The 11,230-nt window shown below is 41.3% G+C and overlaps 2 protein-coding genes across 2 annotated transcripts in view; both read right to left on the bottom strand.

Moving 5' to 3' along the window:
• Positions 1 to 5,150, bottom strand: part of LOC110058235 (protein strawberry notch homolog 1-like) — a 41,419-nt gene extending 36,269 nt beyond the window's left edge. The window contains exons 1-3 of the mRNA XM_020764838.2: positions 4,492 to 5,150; positions 2,408 to 2,462; positions 31 to 130 (exon numbers count right to left, since the gene is read on the bottom strand). Coding sequence (XP_020620497.1) covers positions 31 to 130; positions 2,408 to 2,462; positions 4,492 to 5,039 — 703 coding nt within the window. The 5' untranslated portion in view covers positions 5,040 to 5,150. The remainder of the gene's footprint in view (positions 1 to 30; positions 131 to 2,407; positions 2,463 to 4,491) is intronic.
• A 558-nt stretch (positions 5,151 to 5,708) lies between these two features.
• On the bottom strand, positions 5,709 to 11,230 carry LOC149097340 (uncharacterized). Its single transcript, XM_089280358.1, has one exon. The coding sequence runs from the start codon at positions 8,292 to 8,294 to the stop codon at positions 7,026 to 7,028; it is 1,269 nt and encodes a 422-aa protein (XP_089136484.1). The 5' UTR covers positions 8,295 to 11,230; the 3' UTR covers positions 5,709 to 7,025.

The raw sequence follows: 11,230 nt of genomic DNA, 5'->3' as shown, positions 1-11,230 counted from the left end.
CTCAGTCCAAGAATATAAAGTAATACTTACATTTACTTGGAACATATTCTGCATAAGTATCTGTATGCCCAAGTTCTTCTTCCTCATCATCTTCCTCATCTTCATTCTCCACATTCTCAGTACCCTTGTTCTGAAATGACAATTATTAATCAGAAAGAAATAATAACTACTAAGAGTAAATGTACCCAAGAGAAAAACAGGCATATCATGAGGCACATGTGAATACTCCTGTTACTTTGTTGGTTTGTCCCCAGACAATCCAAAATATCCAAAGGCAAACATATCATAGAGAGTTGAGTTGCAGTCTGTTTGCTCAATTAGTCTATTGAGGAATCACTAAAGTCACGAGCTACTTCCAGTCCATTCAAGAGAAAAGAGAAAAGCAAGACTTCTCTCACTGGATATAAGATGCATCTTTTTTCTCTCAATAGGCATCTCTCCAGACAGAGGTAACTTACACTTCAATGATACTGTAAAGTGTTTCATCCCTTGTTGCATTGTGTTTTATGGTTGTTCAGGATCCTTGCTATAATTAGATTATCTATTAGTACAATTTCAGAGCTGAACAAAGAATTTCCAGCAATCTGATTGGTCAAGCGATTCCTTATTTGACACTAAATTCACTGTTCCAGGCGGTGAATATAACATTTTGAGGCCTGGTTACTAAGCTTGCCACCTTTGCTATCTCGAAGGGTAAACATGAAGGACAGTTGCTGAATCAGATTTTTGTTTATTTAAAAGACATCACTCCAAGTCCAGGATATTTGAGAAGGATGGAGAATTTTCAAAATGACTGCTGTCGCCCTTGGACCAAAAATCCTTTCAAGAACTCGAATTCAAGGAATTTAAGAATTGCAAATGCAGTGGTTATGTTGATCGCCAGCAGGTCAGATCAACTGACCGAAATCAATTTTTCTTCAAACTAAGGGCCTCTTCATATGAGCCCGGTAACCAGGCTGACTTGGTTACCAGGACAAATTTTGTTGTCTGTTCATATAGGAAATTTCAGCCCGGTCGACCAGGATGAAATCCAAGAAACACAACCAAAATGGTGAAACATAAACTTGAATCGTTCCCGGCTGACGCAGCTTTGTGGACTCTTGTAACTTTACTAATAAAGCTAATTTGCATACTCCTAAAGGGGAAATACATATAAGACAAAAAGTTTGCCATTTTGGCCGCTATGTTGCGAAAGTGAAGCTATTTTGTCTAAAAAGTTTCATCCCGGTTACCCAGGCTGGAGTGATCATATGGGAAAATTTTAATCCCAGTTACCAAGATCTCAGTCGCAAAAACTGAGATCTTGGTAACCAGGCCAGCCCGGCTTCTCATATGAACACATCAAAATTTTTACGAAGGAAAGAGTGGCGAGGCGAGATCTCGGAAACCGAGCCAGCCCGGTTGACCATGCTCATATGAAGAGGCCCTGAAGTTACTCATTTTTTGACAATGATGACAGCTGTGAATGAGGTCAACAACAGTAAAACAAAGGTATGGAATGAATTTATGCTTGGTAGTGTTTTGCTCGTTTGTTTTACTGCCGAACTTGATGTGTAAATTGACTCACAATCAATGTAATCTTACAGGTAAGCTTATTATTAAAACTACGGCTGCATGCGTGTATGCAAACAAACAGTCTGTTTTAGTCGTTATTCTGTGTTTCACCTCAGAAATTATACTAAAACAATTATTCACCTTAAACTTGGTGAACATTGGTGAATGTTCACCAATGTTCACCTTACCTTCAGCGAATAATTGTTTATTTATAACAGAATATGCATGAACCAATACAACTCATACCAAAAAACTTGAAGTATTCATGACTTTTTTCCTCAAAGTTTTTCTTAAAAATATGTTCAATAAATTAAATTATATGTGTGTTCAAACCTTGAGCCACAATTTGTGTGCATTTCACATAAAATCACAAATCATAAGGTGAACGATTGAGTGCTTGTCATTTTGATCAGAAGCAGTTTATTTTGACAGGTAAATCAAATTGAACCCTCTCCTCAGTGAAAAGTACTTTATAATTATTTAGAAAATACCCCAAAGAAAATACTCACGCTGATCGATACTGATAGAAACACAGAACTAGCATATCAGCTGTTGACATAATGATGGCACAAGCAAACACATTTTGATGATCAAAGTAAACAAGTTGTCTTCTTTTTTTCATCGCAGACTTTTCTAAAACAAATAGAAAACACGTTCTCCATGTTTCTATCAAGTTATAGTAACACTCTTGGAAGTCTGGGAGAACTTAAAAAAGCTGTGGAACCACAGCTTGTATTTTCACAACATTTCTCATTCTCCCAAAATCCCACTCGTGTTTCCATAACTCAGTAGAAATATGGTACATGTTTTCTATTTCTTAAATATACATCTTAACAAATTCAAGGAAGCTTACCTCTGCAACATGGTTCAGACTTACATCATGGTTTGACCATAACCTCGAAACATCTCTAAAAATGAACAAGGAAATTTCTCTGTCATAAAAATCAATGTACTTTAGGAGCCAAGAAAGAAGTCCATGAACATGTAATACTGTTAATTCACATTGCAAGTTTGCCACAGGTATGAATGTTTCATTATAGGTCACAAACCAGTTAATTACACTTTGCTTACAACTATGCATTACTTGCAGTTATAATAATTATTATATGAAAATATTTTTTGTGCAGGTTGAGATGTGATATAGTAAACCTATACAGAACTCCTCAAGCTAAGACAAAAACTATGTCATTGAGGCAGGGAAGCACTGTTAAACATTAAGGACTGAAAAAAATCCTGTTGCATACAGAACCATTTAAAATGGGACCAACAAGTAATAACACTGCTTGTGTCTTCTACAAAATTCTGCAAACACTACAAAGTTGAATGGCTATTTCTCCTGTCCAAACTTCATGATTCATGAAGAGTTCAAGACTAAATTGCCGAATTTGTTTCCTCCAGTACAAGCAGAGACAGTGTTCTCTCAAGAATCAGTCAGTGTAAAATACAGACTGCAGACTGCAGACTTTTTGAGTGTATATCATGTTATTTCCATTATCAAGAGCTAACCTGAAAATGACTCAGGTCAGCCTGCATAATGGTCCAGTCAGCCTGTTTAAAGTTAGCTCACAATGATGGAAACGGTAACATGATTCAGTTAAATGGTCTGCAGTCTGCATTTCACCCCCCAGGAGGGGGGTACTCCCTTACATGGGCTATATAGGTATGTGTGGCCCCAAAGGGTATGGTTTTTCAGCCGTTTTGGTCATAAATAGGGTATCAATTTAAGCCAATTTTGGCCATTTTGGTCATAAATAGAGTATGGTTTTTGCACTCTAGCCTTGATATGGGCATGTTTTTAAGAAGAAGCCACTTAAGAAGAGAAAATCAACAAAAACCCTTCACAAATTATGTTTACAGTAACTTAACATTGGTCTGAACTAGGGAACTAATTACAATGCAAGTCTGAAACAGGAATTTGATTTAAGGGTCAGGTCATAAATAGGGTTTGGAATTTTTGGTCAGCTCATAAATAGGGTAGGGAAAATCAACGATTTTGGTCATAAATAGGGTAAGGGTTTTGGGAAGCTGGCCGCACACCCCCACCTAATTTTTCTGGGAGTACCCCACCCACCCCCCCACAAGCTTGCTCTTGGGACAAGTAGCTTTCAAATTTTGCTTGACCTGGGCAAGTCTTAGCTGGTTCTTTTAATGCTTTAGTTCACAAACAACTTGCCTGATCCCTTGCCCATGGGCAAGTGTGAATGAAAAGCTACTTGCCCAGAAGGAAAATCTACTTGTCCCAGATGACCAGACAGCACTTCTTTTTTTTTTAGCCCTGTTGGTCTGCACTTTATCCCCAGCCGACAGTCTGCAGTCTGCATTTTACATGGACTGCTCAAGAAATTCTTGTATAGTTGCCATTCTTCCTTACTGATAATAGAGCATGACACTCTGTGACAAAGGTTTTATCAAAATAGTTACTGTAGGTGTGTGAGGACAAAAGCCATTACTAATAAAACTGATTCCTGCCGATTCTTATGTGTTGGAGATTTCTCAAATCACTATGCCAGGGGGCATTAACATCCTCCGAACATCTGATTCCTGTAGGTTTGAGAACCCTTTTCCCCATCTTGATCAATAAAAAATTATTGTACTGTCAGTAAATCAACAGATGACCAAGGAGTTTGTTTTACTTCATTTGCGACCAAGTTATTACTATTTAGTACATGAATTATTTCAAATGGCATTTGATTGTTTTCTCAGGAGGTAAAACTAAACTTTAATGGCCTGTTTATCCTTTTCACTGGTGTGGAGCGAAGCCAAAGAAACCGGAAATACAAAAATACAAGCAGACTGTGTGACGGAAAGTGAACAGGAAAAAGCGATCTTTAGCACTTCACAAAACTATCGCTTTATTGGAGGAAAACAACGCCCTTGAGCTGACTAAATTCAAGGATGTTGAAAAACTCTATTCGAAGTTAAAAATTACTAACTTACTTCTTGGTGAGTTCCTTTTGGACAGTGGTGTCAGTGACATTGCTTGCAGAGGGGTTTATATTTCCACTGTTTAATAAATTTTGTAAAATCGGTGATGGAGAGCTTTGCAGCCTTTGTGCGCCTGGCGTGGTGGATGTTTTAGGGACTAACGGCTGATTTTGACTCGTAACCGAAACTTGTCGTGGACTTTGAAAAAATATTCCAGGGGATGTCAGACTTGGTATAGTTCGTGGTTGTTGAAAAAAAGTTTGCTGGACTCCAGAAACTTGAGACTTATCTCGGGCACTCGCATAGTTAGAAGTTACATCACTGTTATTCGATGTCGTCAAGGCTATATAACGTGTATCTTGAACAAAATCTCTATTCAAATTGATATCATCGAGGAAGTCAAAATTATTTGAACCAAAACCCTCAACATCCAGCATGGACTGGGACAGAACATTGCCCGGTGCATTTCCCAAATAATCCTCGAGATTGAGGCCACTTTGTCCTAAAGCTTCTGAAAGAAGGTCTTGTCCAAAGAAATCCTGCTCGTTAATTTCATCCATTCTACCAACAGGTCAGCGAAAAACGCTGAAGAGAAACGGAAATTCTCTCCAGAGACGATTAGTCCACCATTTTCCGGCATGACTTCGCACATTGACACATGCGCATCAATATAAATCGTACATCGTATCACATGACCTCGTGTGATTTCATGCGACAGCCAGTGCTACAGCGGTCTCACTATCGACTCCATAGCAGAGGGAAAGGAAACTTTAGCTTCTCGAGTTTTTTTGGTGCGGATTTTCCTGAATGTGCGTAGGATTTACAATCCAAGGAAATAAAACACCTTACTATTTCACATGCATTTGTACCACTACTGCCGTAAAATTCACGGAAAGTAACGACTCACGTTACTTTCGGAATAACCTCTTCCGGGCCTTCAGTTATAGGACGTTACACAGTTAGGGGACGTTAGGGCGCAACGCGGAAAACGGCGGGCTTAAAACATTCTTAAAATTTCGCAAATTTCAGCCTCGATATTCTAATAAAACATATTCTCATAAAAAAGAAAGAATGTAGTGCGACTGAGCTCTTTTCACGGAATAAAAGACCGAAATTCGTTTCGCTTCGGTTTAAATTTATGTCGCCTCCGCATTATGTTTAGACCGTGTTGTCAGGTCTTTTCAGTGGTCGGCAGGAAAGCTAGTCAGAAAAGCTTCATGTGCCGCTGGGGAACTGAAACCCTTACCGACCTTACCCTATGCTGGTGTGATCAGCTTGATTTTGTAACCCTACTCTAGAATAGTTACGAAAAACCCATTCTCTATGTAATAATAATAATAATAATAATAATAATAATAATAATAATAATAATAATTATAATAATAATCCCACACCAGCTATTTTCCACGTAGAAACTTTATCACTATCGTAGTCCAACGTACGCTAACCAGCCCAAACCCTTAGAGGCCCTGTTAGGGTTTTAGAATTATAGATTATGAGGGGATTTTAGAGAAGGGATACAGATTATTGGCCACTAAATTTAAAGAGTCACTCGCTCACTCAATCCTCTTCGTTCCTGATGGAACATAGGTCTTCCACTAGTGCCCGCCAACTGACCCTATTTTAAGCAGTGCGCTTCGCTTCCTGGCACGTGAGCTGTCTCTCCTCCAACTCTGCCATTCTTGTGCGCTTCCAGGTGTGTTGGGGTTTGCCTCTCTTGCACTTCCCCTGTGGGTTCCACTCTATCGCCCTCTTGGCTATGTATCCGTCTGGTCTCCTCAGCGTGTGGCCAATCCAACCCAGGCTCTGTCTTTTCTCCTGCTCTACCGGTCGCTGCTTTGCTTGTCTCCAGAGCTCTTCAATGCGTATTCGTCAAGGCCACCAAATCCGCAGGATGTTCCTCAGGCTCTTGTTGATGACCACTTGCAGCTTCTGCTTCAATTCCCTGGTCAGCCGCCAAGTTTCAGAACCATACAGAAGCACAGCCTTCGCGTTTGACCCAAAGACTCTCAACTTGATCTTAGTTGTGAGCACCGTAGGACCGCCACATTGGTTTCAACATCGCAAATGCCTGCCTTGCCTTCACGATGCTTGCCTGGATGTCCTCGTCAGTACTTCCCTTTTTACTAACAATGCCCCCGAGGTACGTGAATTCGTCCACCTCCCCGACCTGCTCCCCTTTCGATGAATACACCATCGCTGCGTTTGGTACAGATACGCATCATCTTTGTCTTTGTAGCATTGATCTTCAGGCCTACCTTTGCACCTTATGTCTTATTTCTCATCTCCTGCACTCTGTGCGACAGTAGGGCCAGATCAGCTGCAAAATCAAGATCTTCTAAAGATGTTGTGAAGGACCACTGGGTACCACGTCTTCTGTCACTGAAAGGCTGTCCCGGTCACCCAATCAAGGGCAACCAGAAAAAGCAAGGGAGATAGCAGGCAGCCTTGTCAGACGCCAGTCCTCATGTTCAATGGTTCGGTCTTCTGTCCATTGTGTACCACCTGCGCAGAAAAACCCTCATAAGTAGCTCTGATGATGTTAACTATCTTGACCGGCATCCCGTAGTGGCGCAGCAACCTCCACAACACCTCTCTCCGATGCTATCGAAAACCTTCTCGAAATCTATAAAGTTGATGTACAAAGAGGACTGCCACTCAGTGCTTTGTTCCACAGTAATCCTTAGCGTTGCTATTTGGTCCGTACAGCTTCGCAGTTTTCCATCCAGTGCGGTCTTGATACGCTGCAAGATCACTCTACAGAACACTTTAATTGCCATGTTCAAAAGCATGACGCCACGCCAGTTCTTAAAGTGGCTCAGATCGTCTTTCTTTTGTAGCTTGTTCAACAAACCTTTCTTCTTACTCCATGTCTGGTTACAGAAATCCAAAGGAACCTTTTCTGACACTTCGCCCCCAGCCTTAATTGCCTCTGGTGGTCTATTGTCACATCCTGGTGCCTTCCCGTTCGTTAAGTTCTTTATAGAGTTCTTGATCTCAGCACGTGTAATGTGACCAGTCCTGAAGTTTAGTTCGTCACTTGGCTCTACCTCTGACTGGTTGGGCGGCTCCTCATGGTTAAACACTCCTTCAAAGTGCTCCCGCCACCGGTGCATCTCTTTTTCCACAGTCCCGAGCAACACACCTGCCTCGTTTCTCACCGGCTTACACGTACCCTGAAATCTCTCACTCAGCCTTCTTGTGATCTCATACAAAGTCTTCATATTACCCCTCTTTCCAGCTTCCTCAGCTCTCTCGGCCTCTGACTCCACATACACCCTCTTGTCTCTCCTACAGCCTCTCTTCACCTCCCTATTCAGCTCCTGGTACCTTTTACTCGCATCCCTCCTCTGCTTTCTTGTCCTGGCCATGTTCAAAGTATTTTTCGCCTTCGTTCTTAGCTCAATTATCTCCCAGGTCTCCTTACTGATCCACTCTTTCTTATTTGTCTTCGCCCGACCCAGCATCTTCTCACAGGTCTCCACGTAGCCTTGCTCGATCTGCCTCCATTCTTCCTCCACAGGGAGTTCCTCCTCCTCAATCAACTGCTGCAGAGCCTCAAATCTGTTTTGTAGCATCCGCTTGAACATGTCCCTTATCTCTGGATCTCTGCGCTTACTGACCTCAAGACGCACTCGGTAAGTTTCCCACTTTTTTACTTTGGCAATCTTTAGTCTGACTTTTGCCAGCGGCAGGTGGTGGTCTGACCCAGCATCTGCCCCACGCTTGACACGAACATCCTGCAGCGAACTCCTCCATCTCTTGCTAAAAGCCATACGGTCGATCTGATTCTCCGTACCACCATCAGGAGACATCCATGTCCGCTTATGACACTCCTTGTGAGGGAACAGTGTTCCACCAATCACCAACTCATTTACCTGACAGAAGTCAGCCTATCTCAACATCTCATCATCTCACCATTGTCATTCATTTCAGCTCTTGCTCCGTGTCTACCCATCACCTCCTCCCTACGTACCCGTGCTGTCCGTCCCCACCTTAGCGTTTAAGTCTCCCATGACAATCTTCACATCCCTACGTGGCACCTGCTCCACAACTGCCTGCAGGTGTTCATAGAAGTCATCCTTCGCTTCCTCTGTTGCTTCATTTGTTGGGGCAAAACATTGTATGATGGTGACCTGCTGCCACCTAGAGTTGAACCTGGCCCTGATAATCCTCTCAGACACTGGTTCCCATTCTGCAGACTTTTTGCAGCATCTCCGGATAGAATTAAGCCAACCCCTCTCTCATCATTCTCACCTTCGTCCATTCCTGAGTATAGCACAGCTTCTCTAGTGGCCATCATCAACTTCCCACAGGAGCTCCATCTCATTTCACTTACGCCCAGAATGCTAATACCGTACCCCGCATCTCCTTGGTCACCTGGGCACACTTACCCGTCTCAAACATTGCCCTTACATTCCACTGCCCGATCTTCACACACACTTTTGGCGACAGCAACTTCAAGAGTACGGAATATTTATTTCACATTTTAAGATTACAGATTGTTATCGGTCACTACTGCATAAATTACTTTTTTACTTAGGAGAGAGATAAAAGTCATACAAAGAACGAATATTTATCTCCAGTGATCCCCTCAGTGCTCCTAGTCAAATACCAAGCGCGCGTATTCACTAAGGCCTTCTGGGTAATATATGTAAGAAATTAAAAGTTTGTGACAGAGCTACACAACTCCTGGTGTTTGCTAAATAAATGCAGTTTCTTTGCCTTTATAGCTCTTTAGAGTTTGGATCTCACGTGTGTGCCTTCGAGTTATTTTCCTCTTTCGTACTAAATAATGGGAGGCTCTTTACATATCTCCTTCAAGGCTGTTTCTGCATTAAGTGCCATTTATTCATCAAGACGTTCTTTACACCGCTGGGTGGTACCGTGTACGTGCGTACCTCCGGAGATCCAGAAAGTATACATATTCTTTGGCAATAAGGGTCTTTAGTATGTGATAATAGAGGTTCACCCGAAAACAACGTTGGGCGTCGTCCAGTTTTCAGTTCATCAAATGTAAGTACAAACAAATGCAAGTGGAGAAAAAGTAGAACAATGATGGTTATAACACGGTCCATAACGTTCCCAAGAGCCTAAGAAACAATTACGTTTTTACATTGTCATTCTTTTACCTTCATCTGGCTAAAACGTCCAACCTCAAATCTTCCTGGCCGTTTAATAGAGGTATAAAACAAAACAAAATGACCCTTAGGACGGCGACGGCCGCGGCCGCTTAATACAGGTGGCCGTTGAATGGAGGTTTTTGTTACAGTGTATAGCTGATTTTTCCGGGACTTTGGCCGCTGGCCACGAAATAAAGGTTAACCGCTTAAAAGGGGGCCGCCTAAAAGAGGTTCGACCGTACTTGAAAGAAATCTTGATAGGTAGAAAGTCTCGGGTACGTGGACAATGTAATATATAATTTGTGGAAAATCACACAATTCTAAGCGACATTGACTCAAAACGTTCCTTGAATCGTTGTTTTCGAGGTCATAAGTCACAGCCTCGAGTAACTTTTTTTGTGCTCTTTTTTTCCTTCCGAACAATTTTGTTTCTTAAATTTTGACTTAAAGCAGATAATTTGTACACCAAAATAGACAAATTTCGATATGTTAAAATTCAGCCTAAAACAATAGACCTCAGTACGAGGCTCTGGGAAATAACTACAGTTTGTGGGGTTTATTCCCCATAGCCTATATAGGCTGACTTTTAATATATCGAAATTGGTCTGTTATGTAATAACAAATATAGTTTACAATGCTCGTTTAAGAGAAAACGAGCATTTATTTCGCTGTCCGGCTCAGCTTGAGGGAAATCTCTTAAGTTGTGTATGTGCACGCGATCCTGTGCGCGCGCTGATGACGCGAAAATCGTGCACAGTAGAAATGTGCAAAGCAATATACTGAGGAATCATCTCTTAAGAAATAGCTTCTTATTACACACGTTATCGGGATAGTGGGACTGCTTCGAAAAACAAGTCGACCTGAAGCAGAAGAAACAAACACTGTATAATACCTCTAACTCAGTACTTTCACAATAATGCGATTTTAACCGTTGTTAATTCGCAAATTCAAGATCAATTGTAGATGAAAGTGAAGAATGATCATCGCAGTAAATTCCAATTTAAGCAATTGGAAAGAAGAAGCCTGACAAAAAAATCAGGGCTTCAACGGGATTGGAACCCGTGATCTCCGGCTTTCATCTACAACCGCAGTTCAAACATGAATTATTTCATATATACTTCACATCATTTCACTCCTCACGGGAAGATATGAACTCAATTAATTGACCTCGCTCCCAATGTGTGGCTTCATAGCTCAGTTGGTAAAGCATCGCACCGGTATCGCGGAGGTCACGGGTTCGAATCCCGTTCAAGCCCTGATTTTTTTTCAGACTTCATCTTTCCAATTGCTTAAATTGGAAAACTTACTGCGATGATCATTCTTCACTTTCACAGTATTGTTATTGTTGTTGTTGTTATTATTATTATATCAATTAATTATAAGCTCAGACGGAATGGAGGGTTCAGAGTGTTGGACTTTCGACCCAACATCTAACTTTTTTAGGGAAAAAACGTAATGAGCAATATAACTGATTTCAGCAGAGACCATGCACCTTTATAAATGGCTATTTTATTGGCTTTCGATAGTAGCCCCCAACTCACTGGTATGACATACATACATACATACATACATACATACATACATACATACATACATACATACATACATACATACATACATACATACAT

Source organism: Orbicella faveolata, unplaced genomic scaffold (assembly GCF_042242905.1).
Source record: "Orbicella faveolata isolate gen_17 unplaced genomic scaffold, um_ofav_v1 contig_47, whole genome shotgun sequence".
NCBI lineage: Eukaryota > Metazoa > Cnidaria > Anthozoa > Scleractinia > Merulinidae > Orbicella > Orbicella faveolata.
Note: the sequence above shows the minus strand (reverse complement) of the source record. Positions and strands in the feature narration are given on the sequence as shown.

What these genes read in the sequence shown, in the direction of transcription:
- LOC149097340 (XM_089280358.1), bottom strand. Translation starts at nt 8,294, where the DNA reads ATGTCTCCTGATGGTGGTACGGAGAATCAGATCGACCGTATGGCTTTT.